This window comes from Stegodyphus dumicola, chromosome X1 (assembly GCF_044657685.1).
Source record: "Stegodyphus dumicola isolate Sdum_Otavi_A_Nest chromosome X1, ASM4465768v1".
Classification (NCBI taxonomy): Eukaryota; Metazoa; Arthropoda; class Arachnida; order Araneae; family Eresidae; genus Stegodyphus; species Stegodyphus dumicola.
The window spans coordinates 37,269,833-37,291,533 of record NC_140780.1 but is presented as its reverse complement, the minus strand read 5'-3'; the positions used below and the strand labels follow the sequence as shown (position 1 = coordinate 37,291,533).

Below are 21,701 nucleotides of genomic sequence, written 5' to 3'. Positions count from 1 at the left end.
GCAATTTTAGGTGAGCAAGAATTAAATTAAAAATATGTGACTGCAGAGTAAGTTATTATGCAGCAAAAAATATTGTAAAAACGTTTTGTTGCTAATGGGCTATATGGTCGTTATGTAAATGTAAACAGATATTTTGTTCGAAAAATGAATTAGGAAATAAATAGTGAGTTAAAATAAATATCGCTTTGTGGCTGGAAAGCTTACATTTTGACATGAATGTTTCTGAAATCGCATTTTCTCCAAATGACATAGAATTCCAACTCCTCTTTTCTTATAAGTTTATATCTTGAAAGTTCTATTCTCAAACTGTATATATTAAAGTTTATTTTTGGAGGCACTCAGTCCTTTTTTTTCACGGCGTGATGAATAATAGCTAAGTTCATTTAAAGAGGAAGGAAAATAAATTGAATTAAAAGTATTTATCGATTATTCGTAGAAGAAAGACTGGAAAAACTTTTCTGCAAGAGATACTTAACTTCTTTTGCAGAGGAAAAAGAAATAGCAAATAAGCCGAATTCGTTTCATTTTTGCTAGGCATTTGATTCAACAGAATTAGTTTATTTTTAGTGACAGAAAGATGAAAACGAACTTTACGTGTTTCCTTATTTAGTTGAGACGTTCTGCTTACTGAGAAAATTTATACGCAACATTTATACATACAATAGATTTCTTTTAAAGGAATACTGTTGGTGTTTTTTCTAATTAAGTCATATCTGTCAATGACAAAATACACTCAAACCTGTTTTTGTGCGGTCTTCTTTTGTGAGATTTTTTATTTGTGCGAATTTTTGCGCTGTATATGAAAAGTTCAATCAAATTAGAACATAACTGACGAAATTATCAATAAAAAAATAAATAATCAAAGAAAAAGAGCTTCAATCTTGTATAGCTGGCTACCGATGACGTATATAAGCGTCTAGTGAAAGAATAGTCGTAGCAAAAAACTGATCACCGACTACATGGTAACTGAAAAATAGTCAACTCTAAACGACTCTGTTTTTTTTATAGCTACTCGTGAAGTTTTGTGTGATTTTTTTAATGCGGTCCCTATTCACTGCACAAAAACAGGTTTAAGTGTACCATACATTTCGAAATATAAGCCAATCCGTATATAAGCCGAGAGTTAAGATTTTGTTGCAAAAATTCAACCAAAACTGAAAGACCGTACAGAAGACGAATTTAAAAATCACCCTAAAAATTCCAGCTATCTCTGAATTGCTAAATGTCCAAATAATTGACTTCCTAGCTTAGCCAAACTGTCATTCGCATTCAGCCTTCATTTGACATGAGGAAATTTACAGAATGAATGGGCACTTTGGCTCCAGTAACTACTCTTTCTCATTGCTCCTAAATTTGGGCATGTTCATCAGTTGGCATTAGGATAAAACTTGGTGCTGAACCTTTTTACTTTTTATTCATGATAAACCTTTGGTTCTCAGTTCTGGTATCAGTTTCCAAGCAGTCTTAAGACCTTTTTCTTCCCCCTCATTTTGGTGCCACTTTATGTGTAAAATACGATTCTTTATTTCTGTTATAAAGATACCCGGGCAAACAAATATTCCGTCTTTTGCTAGTTTAAAACTAAAATTTATCACTGTTGCTGAGCTTTGGTAAAAGTATATTCCAAAGCAATCGAAAGGATTGATCAGATTTTCAAGATGATGTTGTGTATCAGGCGGATGACAATGGTCAAATAGAGGGCGATGGCATTCATCTGGTCTCGCCTCTAGCAGAGAGACATCCAAGAATTTCCAGAAAATTTCTTGTTGGAGATTAGTATTAAGAAATTTAATAACTATATATTAGAATCGAGTAAAATAACAAGAATACTTTTTAAGTTAGTGACTTATCATATATAATAATATTACTTCTCCGATAGAAATAATTAAAAATAATTTTGATTTCATATATAAGACAGCATCTAAACATTTGCATTAAAAATTTTGTTGAAATTTTCGGCTTACCTACGGAAATATAAAATAATCAGTCATAATTTCTTAAAAATAGTGAAAGGTTCCAAAATTTCAAAAATATACAAATTTGCTCTATTTTAGATTTAATGTCAAAAATACACAGAAAGCATATTTAAAAATTTTAAACGAATCTAAAACATTTATTGGCTCAACAAATGTGCTTGATGTCAGTTATTTTTCATCACTGTCATTGAAAATGTAAATTTAAATAAAGAAAAAAACGAAGCACGCAATAATCGCGAAGGGAAACACAGCAAAAGAACGGTAAATTTTTAAAAACAGCTAGCAATTTATGATAATTTCAACATAAAATAGATTAAAACATTTCGATAATAAAAAGTAATTTCTCTTCAATAGTAGAGAAAAAAAATTTAAATTTTGAAGAAATGACATGTAATGCCATTTGCTGAAAGAATGTGTAGCTTGGTTATTCTTAATTGATACTGGATTGGTTTGTTCCCCTTGACAAGTCAATTAATCTACGTTCAATGACAATAGTACAGTATTTTAAATGCACACTAAATAAAAATATACTAAAAATTTCATACTAAATAAAAATGTAATAAACATTTCATACTAAATAAATAAAATAATTCTAAAATCTGCTAATATAAAATGCGCTAATACTAATAAAAATACATACTAAATAAATAAATTTCAGTACTTTAAATTTTACTTTTTAGAATTTTTACGGTTCAAAATATTATTTATTTACAGTTTTAAAAAAGTTACTACAATAGAAATTTAAGTAACTTATATTTAAAATGATGACTAAAATTTATTCCAATAATCCATCGCTTTAATTAAATTTCTGTTACTTGGAGATGATATACGACAAACTTTTTCTAATAATAAAGCATACATATGTACGATAAAAATATGTAAATCAAAATTATAATTTTAAAAGCCTCTTAACTGCTCATTATTAATGTGGGTATTTCCTTTCTAGTAATAACTTTCTGGAAGCTGCGTCATAACTGAAAACTAATTCCGCATTATGTCATCTTAAACTTCTGCATTGCCTACAAGTTTTAGCCAATCAGATTAATTCAAAATTATAATTTTAGAAGCCTCTTAACTGGTCATTTTTAATGTGGGTATTTCCTCTCTAGTAATAACTTTCTAGAAGCTGCGTCATAACTGAAAACTAGTCATTTTTAATGTGGGTATTTCCTCTCTAGTAATAACTTTCTAGAAGCTGCGTCATAACTGAAAACTAATTCCGCACTATGTCATCTTAAACTTCTAAACTTCTGAATTGCCTATAAGTTTTAGCCAATCAGATTAATTCAAAATTATAATTTTAAAAGCCTCTTAACTGCTCATTTTTAATGTGGGTATTTCTTCTCTAGTAATAACTTTCTGGAAGCTCCGTCATAACTGAAAACTAATTCCGCATTATGTCATCTTAAACTTCTAAACTTCTGAATTGCCTATAAGTTTTAGCCAATCAGATTAATTCAAAATTATAATTTTAAAAGCCTCTTAACTGCTCATTTTTAATGTGGGTATTTCTTCTCTAGTAATAACTTTCTGGAAGCTCCGTCATAACTGAAAACTAATTCCGCATTATGTCATCTTAAACTTCTAAACTTCTGAATTGCCTATAAGTTTTAGCCAATCAGATTAATTCAAAATTATAATTTTAAAAGCCTCTTAACTGCTCATTTTTAATGTGGGTATTTCTTCTCTAGTAATAACTTTCTGGAAGCTCCGTCATAACTGAAAACTAATTCCGCATTATGTCATCTTAAACTTCTGCATTTTCTTCAAACTTCTTCTTTCAAACTTCTGCAAGTTTTAGCCAATCAGATTAATGAAACGTTTTACTATAAATACCGTTGCAATCTAACCTCCTTCATTCTAAGATTTATCCATGGTTTGAAGCTTGGAAGATAAAAATCTACTGTTGTTTATTTTCAAAAACACGCCCAGAAAGCCTCTTGAAAATATAAAACTTAATAATATTGAAATAGCACGTGATACCTCAGTCAAATACCTGGATGCTCACTTAGATAGAAAATTAACCTTTCAAAATCACATCAATTATATCTGCAAGAAAGCAAACCAAGTTATTGGAAGTGTTTATGCATTAATAGGAAGACACTCAACTCTTAGCATCGCTACTAAAAAGAATTTTATATTTACAAGCTATAAGACCTATACTACTCTATGCTTTTCCAGCCTGGGCGGCTATCGCTCATACGAACAGATTGAAAATTCAAAGAATACAAAATAAAGCCTTGAGAATCATAGCAAATGCTCCCTGGTTCCTAAGAAACTCCAGTCTGCATAATGACCTTAGGATTAAACCTACAGATTCAGAAATTCTAAAATTCTCGCATAAATTCTTCCTCAAATGTGATCAACACAACAAGGAAATCATTAAGAAATTAGGCAATTATGACTACGTCATAGAGAAAAATCATAAAAGACCTCGCACTATCCATCATAATTCTAAATGGTAGGGCTTGTTTATATTATCTAATATTTTTTCATTTACTTCATTTAAACAAGTTTTATTTTTTATTCATATTTAACTAAGTTTTTTATTTCGTACCTTGCAAAGAAGATTTTTGTACCTGATATAGCAGGTGTTGTGGACTGTATTTGTATATGTTACCGTGAAAGACCGAAATTGGAGAATGTCAACATTCACCAAATACGGCGGTGAAAGATCGAATATTGCACTACATTCTTGTATATTCGGACCCTCACCGGTGTATGTCGACAATCACAGATATGCTCTGGTGAAAGTCGAAAAGAGAGGTCGAAAAGAGAAGTGCCATATTAGTTTAAGTTGTTGGAATAAATAAGATTTGAATCACATAATTTAGTAAGATTTTTATTACTGTTATTTTATTTTCTCATTTAGAACGTACTGTATAATTAAGTAAGTTTTTAACTTCTATTATTTTCCTTTCTCATTTTGAATGTATTGTGTGTTTTAGGTTCTCATGTTCTTAAGTTCTTATTTCAAGTTTCAAGTGCGTTTATTCGCGACTGAATTACGGAGAAGAAAATATAATATTGTTATATGTTCAACATTCACCATTAGTACATTGTGAATGTCGACATTGACCGGTGTAAGTCAGAAATAAGAGTATTTGGAAAATATTTCGGACATACACCAAGAGACTATGTGAATGTTGACATTCACCGATGAAAGTCGACATTCTCCAGATTTCGGTGTTTCACCGTAACATATATATTGTATTATATTTTGTATGCGATCGCTTTATGGCATAGTAGATAAGACAAACAATTGGAAACTTTCCATGACGGGTTCGAGTCTTGATAGAATTATTTACGTACATATACCTGTACAAAATTGTTTCCCTTTTTTGAAACTTATTTTTATGCTCTTCACTGTATTTATGCCAAATAGAATTTGTCTCAAGAAATTATCTCAGGGAAAATCTACTTCTTCAAAGTTATGCCATTGCTTTATCCCATGGCATCAGATGGCGCCACAATTAATTTACGTTGCTAATTTGATCTTTTACATATTCTTTATTTTTCTTACATATATATAATCAAGAGATGAAAATTAAATCATGACACCATTTGATAAAATAACATGCAAATACATAAAACAAAAATTGTTGTTGAAATTCCTTGGTCTTCTTCAAGAAGCATCCAAAGAATTTTTGACAGAGCCACGTTCGTGAATTATATGTGGATAATTGTGAATTCTTAAAATAATTCAAAAGAAATAATTAAAAGAAAGTTCCAAATAAAAATAAATTAAAAATTATAAAAGTTCTTTTAAATGCAATATAATAAATTAAAAGAAATCTAAAATTAATCATCCAGGTTTAAATTATTAGTATTTAAAGGTATATAATTATTAATTACAGATATAATTATCAATTATTATTATTTAAAATTTGATAGTGATAATTATTATGATTACCATTAATTTGTAAAAGTGTTATCCAAAATTTAATATCACTTCATAGCAAATTGATAAACATGGCTAATGTTTAAAGACTAAATTTAACCTTTTTTTTTTATTCCAATGATTTTTTAAGGGTATTTTGCTTCGCTTTTCCCTCAAAAATGTTCATATATTTGTGATTGGTACGTACTTACCTATTATAGTTTTATTTTATTTGGTTTTAATTTTGATCATTTTGTTACTTTCTTTGCAGTTCTTGCCCTCTGGGAGAGAAGCCATGACTTAATTTGATGAATTTCCCAATTTCTGTTTTAAGTACAGTATTAACTGTATGAGCTTTAAACACGTTTTTAATTGAAATTTGCTTACATTCTATAAGCTTTTAGGATAATACGTATATATGAAGATATACACATACAATTATTTGTATATCTAAATCTATCTCTATACACACATTCATAAAATTGTAAGATTTGTAACTATAAGCATCAGTAAATAAAAAAAGGAGGCAAAGGCTAGTGGGTAAAGTTTATGTGACTGGGAATAATGCCGATTGCTCGGAAGGTAATCACAATGGTAAGGGAAATGAAAGTGTACACATGGAGCTAAAGGGCGGAAGTATTCCATCACATTAACGAAAAAGGGGTTAGCTTACCATACGCTTTGACCATGTAGAAATTGCGTAGAAGAATTCAGAAATTAATTCATTAAAGAAGGAACAGCTAACTGCACTGTAGTTTTGGATGCATAACTCCTAAGAAGAATGAGTGGAGTTTTTTACAGGCCAATACTCATTGCAACTCATTATTCCTGCTTCGATGAGTCCATTTTTTTATCTCGTTTGCAAAAACTGACTGAGATGGACATACGTGTGATAACTCCATTTTGATTAAGCGATGCAATAACTTTTCCTTTTAGCGTCATTAGGGTACGTTCATTATTAAACTCAACTACCATCGACCGAACGGATGAGACCACTGAACACTAGTAGTTCGACCTGAGTTCAAAAAGTCGCGGCGAAACAGGTTGGCCGTGTAAAGAGTTTTTGGAACATGAGGAAATCGCAAAAAAGACCCAGTAGCCAGCTTCAATAGAAACGACAGTAACCCGCATCCCTATTAACGAGCCAGGTAGGTTTTCGTAGAAAGTCATCCACAGAGGCATCCCTCCTCTTAATCAGATACTCCTAGTGAGCTTTACAATAATATAATAAGTTCATAGTTTTTCTTACTACTGTGGCTGCATGTCTGGCAATCAGAGTTGTAGCTTATCCCATACATTTTTCCCAATAGCCTTCGATTATTTTTCTATTAAATTATTATTTCTACCTCACATATTTGACTTGCTGTTTCATACTTTCTTAAAAAAATTTGTTTCAATAAAGCAGCATTTATCTTTAATGTATTAGACAAAATAAAAACGTACACGTTGGACTTCCAAGATGTTACTCTGGATCTGCATCAATTCCTTATACTATTACAGTGTTTGATGATTGTTATATAGGAAGATATGGAACCATGCTGCATCGAGTTCTCTTCCAGCATTTTTCAGAGTAAATAGATTTATACTACTAAATCAACAAAAGTATATGCCAGCAATTATAATTCTGCACTACGGCACTATGAGATAACGTAATGGGTCGTAGCTCTGATACGTTGCTGTGTAGGCAATGTATCAGAACTACGGCTCATTGCATTTGCTTGAGCCCACCAGTGGCTAAGTAAAGCCATTAAGTGATGGTATTTATTTACTAGTTCGATTCCAGGTAGTTTGAATTTTATATATGACTTCAATACGAGCTTATTTCTGTTGGAAAATACTCCACGAAGGCGTCTCTTCGACAAAAGATATCCCAGTAGTGTGAACGGCTCCAAATAACTAACCTAAATGTTACAAAAGTTGTTTTTTTCACTTATCTCTTTAATGCTATACTTTTTTGATGCTACAGTTACATTAACAAACAGAGACTAGACTCCTGTTTTAATCATTATTTTTTGTTTGCGGCTTATCTATTTCTTAAGCTTTGCTACCACTACTCTGTTATAATCCCGAGTAATACTTTGCTATCTGTAAATGTTTTTTCTTTTAATTTGCTTTTTTTTCAGTTTTGTCTTATTGAAACAAGATTTTTTTTCTTGCTTTTAAAAACTGTGTTTCTGCATTACTTCACTCATTTTTATTTCCTTGAACAATCTTTCGGGTAATATTTTTCATGACATTTCTCTTTCGTTGCTAACTCTATTTTACTTTTATTTACCAACATCTTTATTTTTTTGCCTTTACTTTAATTTTACGCTTCCTTACAGATACTACATTTATATTATCGATTGCTTTCCTCTGAAGCGAAATTGCTTCTGTCTTTTTACTAAGCCTCTCTGCGTTATGTTTTCCGGCTTCACTTGAAAAGTTTTTCCATTCCACCGATATCTACCTAAAGGATTACTCTTAATGAGCTGCTGAAAGCTTCCTTAAAGTAATCCTTCAGCTAAATGAAGATAATATAAAATTCAATTCAAAACTTTAAACTTTATTCTGATCAACAAATTAGCATATTTACTGTAATTTATATTTACTCAAAATCCTGGCATTGCACCAAGCTGGATTTTAGATAAATGTTACAATTTTATCTTTTTTATTACCTACAATTTTCATATGAGTTACATACACGGTACTTTTATACTACAGCACAAGCAAGGAAAGTGAATACTTGCAGCGACCTAAACAAGGAAATAGTTACTCGACACGTGTTTAGGATAAACATTATTTTGCATTATCTATGTAATTATTTCCTGTAATAAATTCCTGGTAGAATTATACTCCTGAAGAGTATCAAACAAAAAATATTAGACATTCGAAGTGCATTGGCATAGAAACCAACACCTTTGCATAATTTGCAATATTACGATGTTTGTGACGTTTCTTTGGGACGATGTTTGGGACGTGTGCTAAAAATCCACATCAACATATGCACTTTATTATAATGGCCAGAGGTTTAGAGCCCACTGGTGTTCTGCGTATCTTCTTGTTTTCCTTCTCAATTATTTTCATTTGCCAATTCGATAACGAATAGATACAAAAGTATGTACCACCTCGTTTCTAGATGAATCATATTTTAAGCAATCTAAAAGTTAGACGTAAAACTTAGACTTGCAGCCAGTAACATTAAAAAAATGTTGTCCTTTGGTTTTCTTTATAAAGATTTCTTAAAATGATTACCAACAAAACCTATGGGAAGGGGTGAAGAATTCATGCACTGCCAAACACCGAAATATAGCAATTAGTATTGACCACGACACACAAAATTGAATATTTGGAGAGAAATAAAAATTATTACCAAATTAGCGATAGAAAGATATTTTTCTATTGTACTTCCCCCTTATTATCTAGTGGAGAGCGTTACATCTGAATTGAGCGCGTTGGATACAGAGAAATAGGAAAGGAGCGACGGGAGGAAAGCCGAGAATCTGCGCGGGGGGTGGATTCCCCCTAAAGGCTGGAAGCGAATTCAGTGCAGGAATCACAATTATTGTTGCTTTCAAACATGCAATTATTTAAATAATTTAATAACAGAGTGTTAGTTATTAAGTATTTGTGAAACAATCACTGAAGCCTTCCGACAAATGTATTTCTAGCTTTTCCATCCCAGTATGCACTGACGTTTCAAAAAGCCCGAGTACTTTAATTCTTAAATTTAAATTACTATTAGCAAGTAAATTAATACTTGTTGTCTCATGATGTAAAAATATTTTCTGCGAGGATGGTTACTTTCACTAAAAGTAAATTAAAATAATAAGAACACACCGGCTATATGATTTTTCGTGGTTTTCTTCGTAAGTAAAATAAATACGACCCTGTTCATTTTAGAAAGCCTTTCACAAAAGCATTTCTCCTACAAGCATATAGCCCTCTTGTGCTTTACTTCTTTAATGGACCAACCAGCTAATATTGGCTCCTCTTAGATGGTGTTTCCGTTATCTTAAAATGCTTGAAACCTGATTATCCACTTATCAGAAAGGAAAAAAAAAATCGAAACTTTGGTTCATCGCTCATCTTGATAGCATTTTTTTTTATAAAAATGCAGATTTATTTGAACTTTATGAACAAAATTTAATACTGTTGTTCTGATACCAATGCGTTTAGCTTGCGTGGATGGAATACTCTAGAACAGCCATTCTAGTTCTCAAACAGGATTATTCATAGATGTATTTTAGTTTTATTTAAAAGGAATCGAAATTCTACTCCATCATATTTTTGACATAACATGCATTGTTGAAATAAGAAACAGTTCTGATAAATTTGCCATTTTTCATTTCCTCATTTTATTAGATCTATTTGTAGAAGCTAAACGTCTCCTCCGAGCCGTCGATGAAGACATGAAGGCTCATATTCGACATCGTTTCTATGGAAATGCTTATAAAAGAATTCTATCTTAGGACCGAAACTGATCTTTCCCAGCCTGGAAATGTGCTTTTTTACAGACCTCTCTGTCTGAGAAGGATATATACATAGATCTCGACGAAAAAAATCGATGGCCGTTATGCATTCCTCCAAGTGTCACCATCGCTATGAATATCAAACTACTTTTCTCTCGCTAGTTTCTTTCTTGCTTCTTTGACTATCGGCAGTTAAGTTTGCAATAAAAACGTCACATTGCGCTTTGATATACTGTAAACTTCGCCCTGGTTTTTCTTCCTAAAATATAACAGTGCGCTTTATTAATATTAATAGAGTAGAAGTATCAGTATGGGCTATTTCTGGGTAGAATGTTTTCAGTTTAAATACGGGAGAAACGATTTATTTTCGAAAGTGATGTAAAATGTTTCCGAAATTATCTTGAAATAGGAAGATTAGAGTTTAAGTGTATTAAAAAATGTTCTCCTTAATTTTACGTTTTTAGATATGTGAATTTAATATTATTAAAGTTAAATTAATTTCATCTAGTGCATAAAGATAGTTTAATCAATGTAAGAAGTTTTAGGTAAATAATTGATATTGTAAGAGATGAAGAGTATTATTCAGGCTGAAAATAAATAATTGGCAACAATACAGCATCTATTTAATAGTAATCATAATTGAAAGCTCAGTGCATTTCGAGAAACAGGAAATTTATAGTTTATCTTTAGAGAAAGGTTTTACGTTTTTGCCTTATATAAATCTTTTAATGCAGAGGAAATTCTACTTTGAAAAAAATATTAAGTTATTAATAATGCGATAATTATTGCATTATTAAGTTGTAGAGACATTACGTATTTTTTGGAAGCAGGAGACTTGAAAAATGAGCAACATATACGCGCCCAGCGTGCAGACCCCTACACCACGAAGGCACGTTAAGAAGCAGGGAGAAATACCTTATATACTCCTCTTTTAAAGGGCGACTGGGGTTTAGGGGACCCAACTGCCAAATCCTGGCTGTGGAGTTAATCATCCACCACCTTTTTAGTTCGGGCGCCACTGTAGAGACATTAGGTATTTTTTGAAGCAGGAGACTTAAAAAAATGAGCAACACCTTCGTCGGGAATCGAACCACGGACCTCTGGAATACGCCCACATCGTGCAGACCACTACAACCCGAAGGCACGCTAAGAAGGCGGGAGAAATACCTTATAAACTTATTAATAATGAAATAATTTACTTGCATATTTTCCCCTCTTTTGTTTTGCTAGTTTTATCTTACGAAAATCGGGAGGAGAAAGTCGTTATCCACAGCTATTCCAGTCGCCTTAAATCATTCAATGCTGCTGGAACTGCTGTCTGTGTCGTCTGCGATAGCTTGCAAGTCGTCGCCATCGTCACTATTGTAAAACGTTTTCATCACTGTTATTCTGTCTTCCTTCGTGAAATGATCTTCAAAATGATCAAGACCATTAGCATCGCTGTTTTTTCAAAGCTCTTGATTACAAATGCTTCATCAGTCGCAGCCCATACACCCAAAATTGCAGAGCAAATCAATTAATAAGACGGCAACAACAACTACGTGGGCGAATTAATTCTAAAATTTAGGAACCTCGCTTAACTTGGGGAAGGGGAAAATTAGGTGACTAATTAAAAAAATTTAGAACCTTATGTTTAAAAGTTAAGGGAGGGGAATATGTGAGGGGGAAAATACGCGAGTAAATAAAGCATTTTCTTGTATTAATCATCAATTACTCCTTTCCTAAATTTTTTCTGCTTTCAGAAATCTCTTTTCCCAGGTATAATTTCTTCAGGATAAGATGCGTCTCAGTCCGGAGTTTGACTCTGACAGTTACAGAGGTTGGACAAAAATATGGAAACACTTTTAAAGAAACATGTTTCTTTGCTTAATTTGGTGTAGGAAACCCGTTGGCATCCAAAACAGTTTGCAGTCTTCTCGGAATGGATAAATACAGTTCCTGTATGTTTGCCAAGGGAATATTATACCATTCTTTTGCAAAACGGTGGCGAGTTCAGATAACGATGTTGGCGGTGGATAACGAGAACGCACTTTCCGTTCCAATGTAGACCACAAAGGTTCGATAATATTCAGGTCTGGTGACTGTGGTGGCCAGGGGAGATGGGACAACTCATCCTCGTGCTCAGAAAACCAGTCCTGGACAATGTGAGCTGTGTGAACAGGGGCTTTGTCGTCTTGGAAGACACCATCACCATCGGGGAACAAAGTTTGTACCATGGGATGAACTTGATCGGCCAAAATGTTCACATAAGTCTTGGCAGTCATGTGCCCTGACACAGTTATCATGGGGCTAGCAGAGAACCACGATATGGCTGCCCATGATGAACCCCCGCCATGTTTCACTCTTGGCAACAAGCAGTCTGTATTTTAGGCTTGAGATGGCGTTCTCCAGACGTAAACTCGGCCAGAAGTGGGAAACAATGTGAAAGAAGACTCGTCAGACCATATTACTCGCTTCCACTGCTCTATAGTCCAGGCTTTATGACTTAAACACCACCTTTTCCTGTTACGGGCATTAGCATCACTGATGAGTGGCTTCTCAATTTCAGCACGGCCAGCAGTTCCCTGTTTATGAAGCTCCCTTCTAATTGTTTTGGTACTCACAGGGTTCGGTAACACAACATTCATTTCAGCAGTAACTTTTGCAGCTGTGGTCTTCATGTTTTTCGTCACAATTGCCCTTAATGATCGTCTGTCACGATCACTCAGGACACACTTTCGTCGGCGCTGTGATTTAGAAGATGATGTTTCTCCGCTTTTCAAATATGCGGAATAAATCTTCGATACAATACTTCTTGAAACACTAAACACCTCGGCCACCTTGCTTACGGAAGCACCTACCATACGTGCTCCAACAATTTGCCCACGTTCGAAGTCTGTTAACTCTGACATAATGCAATGACAACCTCGCATAACAGTACTCCGACAACAACTGAACTGTTTAGCACATTTACGAAGTTGCATAGGTGGCGTCAGTAGTCAAAAACGCCAGCCCCACCTACATATTTCATTAAAATCAATCTTTCTTTTCAAACATGCATTTCACAAGGTGTTTCCATATTTTTGTCCATCCACTGTAAGTTCAGAAAGCTTTTTGGTGCTTAATAGAGAGATGAACACAAAAAATTCTCGAAATGTCATTCATTTACGGCCATTAGTCTTTATTATTATTACATGTTACCCTGAAATTCAATTAACTCGTAACAATATAGTAACTCAACAACGCATTTCATACAAAATATATCCCATTTTTAAGTAAGATAAATGAAAAGTTTAACAACAGTCTAACCTTAACAGTTTTTTCAGCACGAAATTGTTTAGTAAACTAAAACTCGCATTGAATGTATAGCTTTGATACATTGGTTTATGTAATTTATAATTTAAAACCATGCAACAGCTGTGCTTGATGAATAGATTCTACTAAGTTTTCCTGTTGCTCTGTACCCGAAATTTTTCTTTTCTGCATTAAAATGTATCTTTATTTTTGTGCTTTGACGTTAGTTTGTTCGTATTATTTTGTGAAATATCTCTATTTAAATACTCATACACTCATTTCGCTGTAGAAATGAAATTATTTCTACTATTCTAATATATCTTCAGAAAACGGCAATAATTAAATTTATTTTTATCTGCAGCAAATAATATCATAAAATAAAATACTGAAGTAATATAGATAATTTTGTTTCTGGAAATCCAAAGCTAAGAATGATTTGTTTTACTTGGTCTAACAAAAACTGAAATACTGGAGTTAGAAAATAATTTTGATGAAGATTTCCGCAATGGACACTGCCCGGCAGAAACAGCCTACAGAAAAACTAAAACTCCCGCAATGTTTCATTATTATTATAAATTAAAACTATAGGAACATAATACGTTTATAAAGTTTGTAATCGATTTTATAGAGTAAAGTGGTCATATAGAGTAAAGTGATCAAAAGTTCTACATTGTGCAAAGAATCCTGTTTTTTAATGCTATATTCCACTGCAGGATATATTTCTAATCTCATGTATCCTGTAAATATTCACGGATTTTGCAAAGATAGCCAACGTATACTTTGTCCCATATGATCATGGAAAGATTTTTTGTTAATTATAAATACATCCATTGATCAAATACTTATGTTTTCTGCACTTGCGTTTTTGCGTTTTATACACTTCTTCTTTTTGTAGATTTTGCCATGCCAGTTTTAGAAAACTCGCAAAATCTACAAAAAGACTGGTTTGTGAATTAACTTCTGGTTTCCTTTTCGAGCGGTATTCCATATTTGAAAAATGGACCATGAGATTAAATTATCTGAAGAATTTTAAATGAATCAGTTTCTAAAAATGTTAACAAGATCTAAACACGTAGAAGAAAGCTTAACTTCCAAAAAATATATTTTAGAGACGGATAATTATAAAATAAAAATTAATCAATGATATATTATATTTAACAAGATATAAAACATCTAAAAAATTAAACACTTAATGAAACCTGAAATTGAACGAAACGTAATGAGGCTTTATTCATAATCCGTGAATCAAATTTCTTTTAAATTCGTAATGTTAGTAATTGAAACCTGCTTAGTGGGAACAGCTACAGCTACGCAGCGCATACTTCATTAACAAAACAACAACAACAAAAAAAGCTTCTTTTGGCAACCACCTCTAAAAGTGGGCAGTACATCTGGAGAACATAAAAGAAGACTAGTATTTGCCATCACCCCCAATCATTCCATTTTCCAAGGCCTTTGCTGAGAGACATTGGGTCTGTTTGGGTGATTTAACAACAACATACGAGCAACTTGAAAAAATACAGTTAAGCGGCATTAATTTCACTCTTATTTCATTTCTTTAATATGAATATATATATATTCGAATTTAATAGTACATAATTTACTTATTATTAGAAATGAATTATGTGGAGACGAGAGAAATTCATGAAATTGTCAATTAATCAACTCAATATTTAATCAAAACTTTTCTTACCAATATCACAGCTTTTTCTGTCAGGCAATAACTTGTACCCTTCTAAACAGCTGCACTTATAAGATCCGGGTGTATTTTCGCAAGCTTGGTCGCACCCTCCATTACTTTTTAAGCATTCATTGACATCTGGAAAAATGAAGAATAATATTTAATCAAAAGAAAAACGCAAATCAGTTTTTTTTTGTTATAAAAATTTGGTATATACATGGCTTGCAATTCGTGTAAATGTCTTCAGTAGTAATCGATGCAAAACCCCTTTTTAAAAGAAAATATATTAAGATATTACCAATATATATACAAATAGGTTTAAAATATTACACCATCTTGTGTTTAAATATTGCAAAGTAGTTTGCGTATTTTACGTCATTGATATACGCTATTGGTGAAAACAAAAATGAACAGATCTGAAATAACATCCATGATAAAATACTTTAGAAATCTCGTTCTAAAGCTCAAGTTCAAATAAAAAAACACCCCTTGATTTTATGATACTTTGCTCTAAGATTTTTATACAAATAGAGAGCTTACACAAAATTTTGTATTCAATCAGTACATAAATAATACGTATTCGCAAAATCCAGGAAAATTATTCATAAGATATCCCTTTCATGCTGATATCAGGGAATCATATGCAAATAATAATCTCCCGATTCTCTAAAAAACCGAATAAGGGAACAACTTCAAAACTGTAAATGTATTTTGAGGCTTGGTGATAAGCTTAAACAAATATTAAACAAAATTAAATAATAAATGAATTATTTTATTGTTTTACTTTACAACTTAAACTTTGCGCAACAATCAGCAGTAAAGTTAGCAAAATAAATAAACTTATGAAATTAATCAAAAATTTCCCTGTGCCCAATGTTTAGGATAAAAGCATAGTTAAACATTAATAATGATGTCTAAAACGTAATAATAAATTGCGCCAAGTTTAATACTAAAGAATGTATTTCTACCTGATGCGATAAGCACATCTCAGACAGAAAGGGAAAAATTTGGCCGCTCTTTCACTTTGTAGGAGGACAGAAGGGAAATGCCTTTCCCTTTGACATCTTAAAGTCATCTGAACCCATCCACGCCACACACACATTTTTCTCTTCACCTTTTTCTCATATAAGATACGCAATTCTTGTCATATCAGTATTAAATGCGTGTATATGCATTCAAAAAACGCTTCTTACAAAAACATTGCTGACATAAAGCATATCGTTCATAATTTTAGTGAAATACAAAGAAAAATTTTCATCCGATGAGACTTTGCATTGCATTAAAAAAACTGTAAAAATGATACTGGGGGCAAAGCCAAATGAAATAACAGTTCATGAAAACAGTACATGTAAAGAAAAAATTAAAACAGCTTTTTGTATGCATTATGTTTACTGGACTATTCTTAATTACCATAAATACTTTTGAAATATCTTTGCCATAATCGTAGTTTACGCTTCACAAACATATTTTGCATGATTATAAGTGAGTGGTATTTAAATAACAGTACACAAAATATTATTCATACAGTGGCACATTTCTAGTGCATATTACAGATACGGAAGTCACAATGGAATGCTATATCATTAACCCCTACCTTTAGAGATAAATGAGGCGCACGTTACGTAAATGCAATGACGAAACATCTGATGTGACACAGTTCATAATGAAGTTAGATTGTCTCTTTATTCGAGAGCCGTTAGCTACATTACAGATATTCTGCATTAGTTACAGTGTCTAAGTTGCTTATGTTTCTGTATCCTTTGAATATCTAAATGCTTATACAGTAATAAAGAAGATATCAGCGCAAAGAAAGAGAATGATATAATAAAATATGCTATTGGTGTATATATTGGTGTTAAACGTTCTTTATCCTATTATAGCAACTAGATTGGATTATTTTTAACTGTGGCAAACAACCTTAGTGTATGCTCACAATAACTGAGTGATCATTTCATTCTTTATTATGGTTTGACACGCAATCAACACGCCTTTTATGAAATAACACTTGTTAATAATTTATTATATTAATTTGTTATTAATTATTGTTATTTACATTATTGTTATTATTAAATTATTAATATTAATAATTAACAATAATATTAATAATATTAACAATAATATTAATAATTTATTAATAAAAATTATTAATATTATTGTTATTAATAATTTATTAATGACAATAATATATTTTGTTATAAAACTTTAATAACAATATACAGGGATCAAAAGACAAAATAAATTTTATATTTGAAAGCAATATCGAAGATTGAAACTCACATTAAGAGAAGTGAAATATTATATTTACACTGGTGCGCAAAAATTAAGGACGAAGTCGAAAAATTAGCATATCAGCTGAACGAAGAGGCAGAGTGGACAGAAAGACCAATCAGGAGATTAAGTAAGGTGATGTACGGTAGCACATGCGCAGATATGCAGGTAGACGTAATGGGGGAGTGTCTGAGTAGTATAAAGCATATTGTCGGTGTAAGATGAGTATTTCTGGCAAAGAGATTGCACGCCGTATAGCAGTTAAAATCACACCGAGTTGCTGCCTCAGCGAGAAATGGCGAATAATCAATCTGTCAGATGACATCTGGATGCTTTTACCAGAGGTTGAATCATTGGGAAGTTGGAGGAAGGCCGCAGTGTGACAAGTGTGTCTGCAGAGTTTGGAATTGCTCACAGCATCGTTTCACGACTTTGGAGAGAATTTCCAACTACAGGAACAGCTATCCGGGGGTTTAGTAGTGGTCGTCCACGAGGAACCACACCCGCAGATGACCGCTATATTTCCTTACAGGCCAGAAGAAACAGGCGGCAGACAGCGGAAGAAATCGCTAGACACACGACACAGGCGACTGGACGACCCATATCGCGTTTTACCGTGGCCAGAAGACTGCACGGTGGTGGTCTGTTTGCATGACGCCCTGTACTGTGTGTATCTCTAACGCCTGCCCATTGGAGAAGGCGTTCTCTGTGGTGCCGGGAACACCGGAATTGGAGAGACAATGGATGGGGACGAGTACTCTTTACAGATGAGAGCAGATTCAGTCTGAGTAGCGATTCTCATCGCATACTCATCTGGAGAGAGCGGGGAAGCCGCAACCATCCCTCGAACATCATTGAAAGAGACAGGTATGGAGGTGGCAGTGTTCTCGTTTGGGGAGGCATCATGCTTGGTAATTGTACAGACCTTCACATCTTCGACGCAGGTTCAGTCAACGGGACCCGTTATTGTAACGAGATTCTTCTTCCATATGTGCGTCTTTTTAGAGGCGCTATGGGTCCGCAGTTCCTTTTCATGGACGACAATGCACCATGTCATCGCACAGTAGCTGCCGAACAGCTCTTAGAGAGTGAGGATATTGAACGTATGGATTGGCCGGCACGATCTCCGGATCTCAATCCCATCGAGCATGTATGGGACTTTCTAGGCAGACGCTTGGCAGCTCGTACCTTACCACCAGTAACGATTCCGGAGCTTCGATTGGCGCTGCAAGACGAATGAGCAGCAATGCCTCAACAACTCATTGACACCCTCATTCTCAGCATGGGCAGACGCTGTGAAACCTGCCTAGTAGTCAGGGGAGATCATATTCCCTATTAAAGACCGGATGTTTCTTGCTGGACACCCATCACAGGGATGTTTCGGCCTTCAGTCGCATTGCGCTCCATGCTACGTTTTCAATAAAGCTTCTTTTTATCCCTCTGATTTCTCTTTTAGTAAGTGTTGCTTACATTACTCATGTCATTATGTATTGAGCATCTTACGGTATTAAATGTGTTGATTTGGAAAGCTTTTGTACAAAGTTATATTGAAAAAAACCGTCTCGTCCTTAATTTTTGCACACCACTGTATAGCAATATACAGATTAGAAAACATCAGATATACATCTCTCTTCATTCCATTTCATAACAGCATGCTTCACAATACACATAAAGTATTCTTGAACTAAGCATTGTGAGCCACATAATTATGGTCTTTCTCAAAACACAATAAATATTCTGCAAAAACTTCAAATATTTTCTAGACGCTTTGATTCATATCAAGCTAAGCGTTGAAGGCAAATTTGTTGATAGAGCACCTTCATGTAAACTATTGGTTTTCCAGGAAAGGAATATAAATGGCAGTTCCTTCGCTGTAAATTACATTTTGTAGCAGGTTATTGATTTGCTAGTATATGAAAAACCAGTGTATGAGTGTATGTAAAACGCATGAAATGAATCCAAATATTTCATAAATTACAAACTAGAATAAAATGTCTAGAACGAAAGGAATAAACCTTTATGTCAAAACTGAAAAGTGGAGGCGCTTTTTTAAGCTCTTTTCTAAAATCTTATATTCATCTCGATTCTTAAAAGTACAAGTTGTATACATTAGGGTATGGAAATAGAAAACTTTAAGTTTACACACATGTAAAATATCTGCCTTTAAAATTGAACAATTTCTATTCGCTGAAGATCGCTTCAGTTTCTTGATTCAGGATATTTGAGTAGAGTTGGTATCTACAAAATCAAATTTGGAAAAACTTATATTTGAATTTGTATGCTAGAAAACTTGAGGAAGATGATATTTTTTACACCAGGATATTTTAAGCATTCAGAATAAAAAATTCAAGCCATGAATACTCAAGTATCACCTACAGAAATAAAAGCATGCAGCCATTAGTTTGAACCTAAAACTTAAAAATTAGGCAATTGCAATGGCAATTTACGCAAAAATTATAAAAAACAAAGATGTGAGCTTTCTCATTTTGTAAGACATTCTTATTTTGATTTTAGAACAGAAGACCTGAAAATTATGTAATAGCCTAGCTGGAATTATGTAATAGCCTAACTGGAATTCGAAACCCTAACCTTCCAGTTGGTAGCCGAAAGTGCTTTCAATTACACAACGAAGTTATGCAGTACAAAGGGAGAAAAACTTTACATTCTTGTCGACTGGCAACTGCATACCGGCACCAGAAGCCGGTATGCAATTGTCAAATCTTGGTGGTGACGAATTATCTACCCATTATCTTTTATCCCACTATCGTTTAGTTCGTGTGCCAGTCGTAGAGCGATTTTGATATTTTAGAGCAGGAGATATGAAAAACGTACTCTGTTTTCGTCGAGATTTTCAACTAGATCTTCCGATTGCTAGCTAGACGTTGTAGGGACATTAGTTTATTTCGAGGCCGGAAAGATGAAAAATATGCACCGCCTTCGCCGGAAATCGAACCACGGACCTCTGGAATACGTGCCCAGGGTGAAGACCACCACACCACGAAGACATGCGAAGAAGGCGTGAGAAATACCTTATATACCCCTCCTTAAAAGGGCGACTGGGGTTTTCAGGGGATCCAATCGCCAAATCCTCGGCGAGGAGAATCATCATCCAACACGTTTTTAGTTCGGGCGCCACTGTAGAGACATTAGGTTATTTCGAGGCCGGAAAGATGAAAAATATGCAACGCCTTCACGGGGAATCGAACCACGGACCTCTGGAAGATGCGCTCAGCGTGCAGACCTCCACACCACGAAGGCATGCGAAGAAGGCGTGAGAAATACCTTATAACGTATTTTCCAACTATACCACTTAGATATGCGGTAAGAAGCGTGAAATGGCTTACAAATTAAGGAAACGAACAATTTATTGGTCTATCTTAAGACGAGAGAAAGAAATTTGAGCACATAAGTTTCTCAGAGTAATACCGAATCTCCATGCCTACAATATTTAGGCTGCCTCATTTTCTTTGTCGGTTTTGAAGCTTCCATTGATATAACCAATTATCACCTTTGAGTAAAATGATATAAGAATTATATAAGTATAATAACATTTTAAATAAGAGCTTTTAATTGCCTCGATTTTAAAATAAGCTTCTGTAAATAATGAAAAGTTTGTAAATATTTTTGAGAATGAAATTATAATCTCAAAAGATAAGTAATCATAGTAACAGAAGAAAATATAAATAAAAAACTAAAAATAAGCACGATTTCCCTTAGAAAGGAAAAAACACTTTAGTCCGGAATCCTTCCCCTTAAGTATAACAAGCTTGTATTTTAACTTCTATTTTTAACAATCTTTTATGAGGTTCAGACGGTAGGATGTTACATTTTCGTCGTTTATTTACAACTTATAAACAAAGAAATTGATGTGCCAGGAAAAGCATCATATATGCTTAAAATATTTAAAACTTATTTGCATTTGAGAGAGAATTTCGGCAAAATGCCAAGATATTTCCTACGTAAATTTTGGCAGAGCTTCGGAGAAGCTCAAGTCATCACACCAGCTATATTTCCTGCACGGATTTTCAATCGAGTATTCCCCTTCAAAGCTGCATGAGAAGACGTTCACTGCACGTCTACTCTTGCTATTCATCATTCATCTAAAACTGCGCTCGCACGAAGAAAAACACAAAACATGCGAATGTTTCATCTTTACTTTGAAAAATATTTGA

The 21,701-nt window shown here is 33.5% G+C and overlaps 1 protein-coding gene across 4 annotated transcripts in view; it reads right to left on the bottom strand.

The window, feature by feature from the left end:
• LOC118182303 (uncharacterized) overlaps nucleotides 1–21,701 on the bottom strand; it is a 495,450-nt gene that overhangs the window by 67,566 nt on the left and 406,183 nt on the right. For all 4 annotated transcript variants that reach the window (XM_085807736.1, XM_085807739.1, XM_085807738.1 and 1 more), the window contains one exon: nucleotides 15,274–15,399. In XM_085807736.1, coding sequence (XP_085663862.1) covers nucleotides 15,274–15,399 — 126 coding nt within the window. The remainder of the gene's footprint in view (nucleotides 1–15,273; nucleotides 15,400–21,701) is intronic.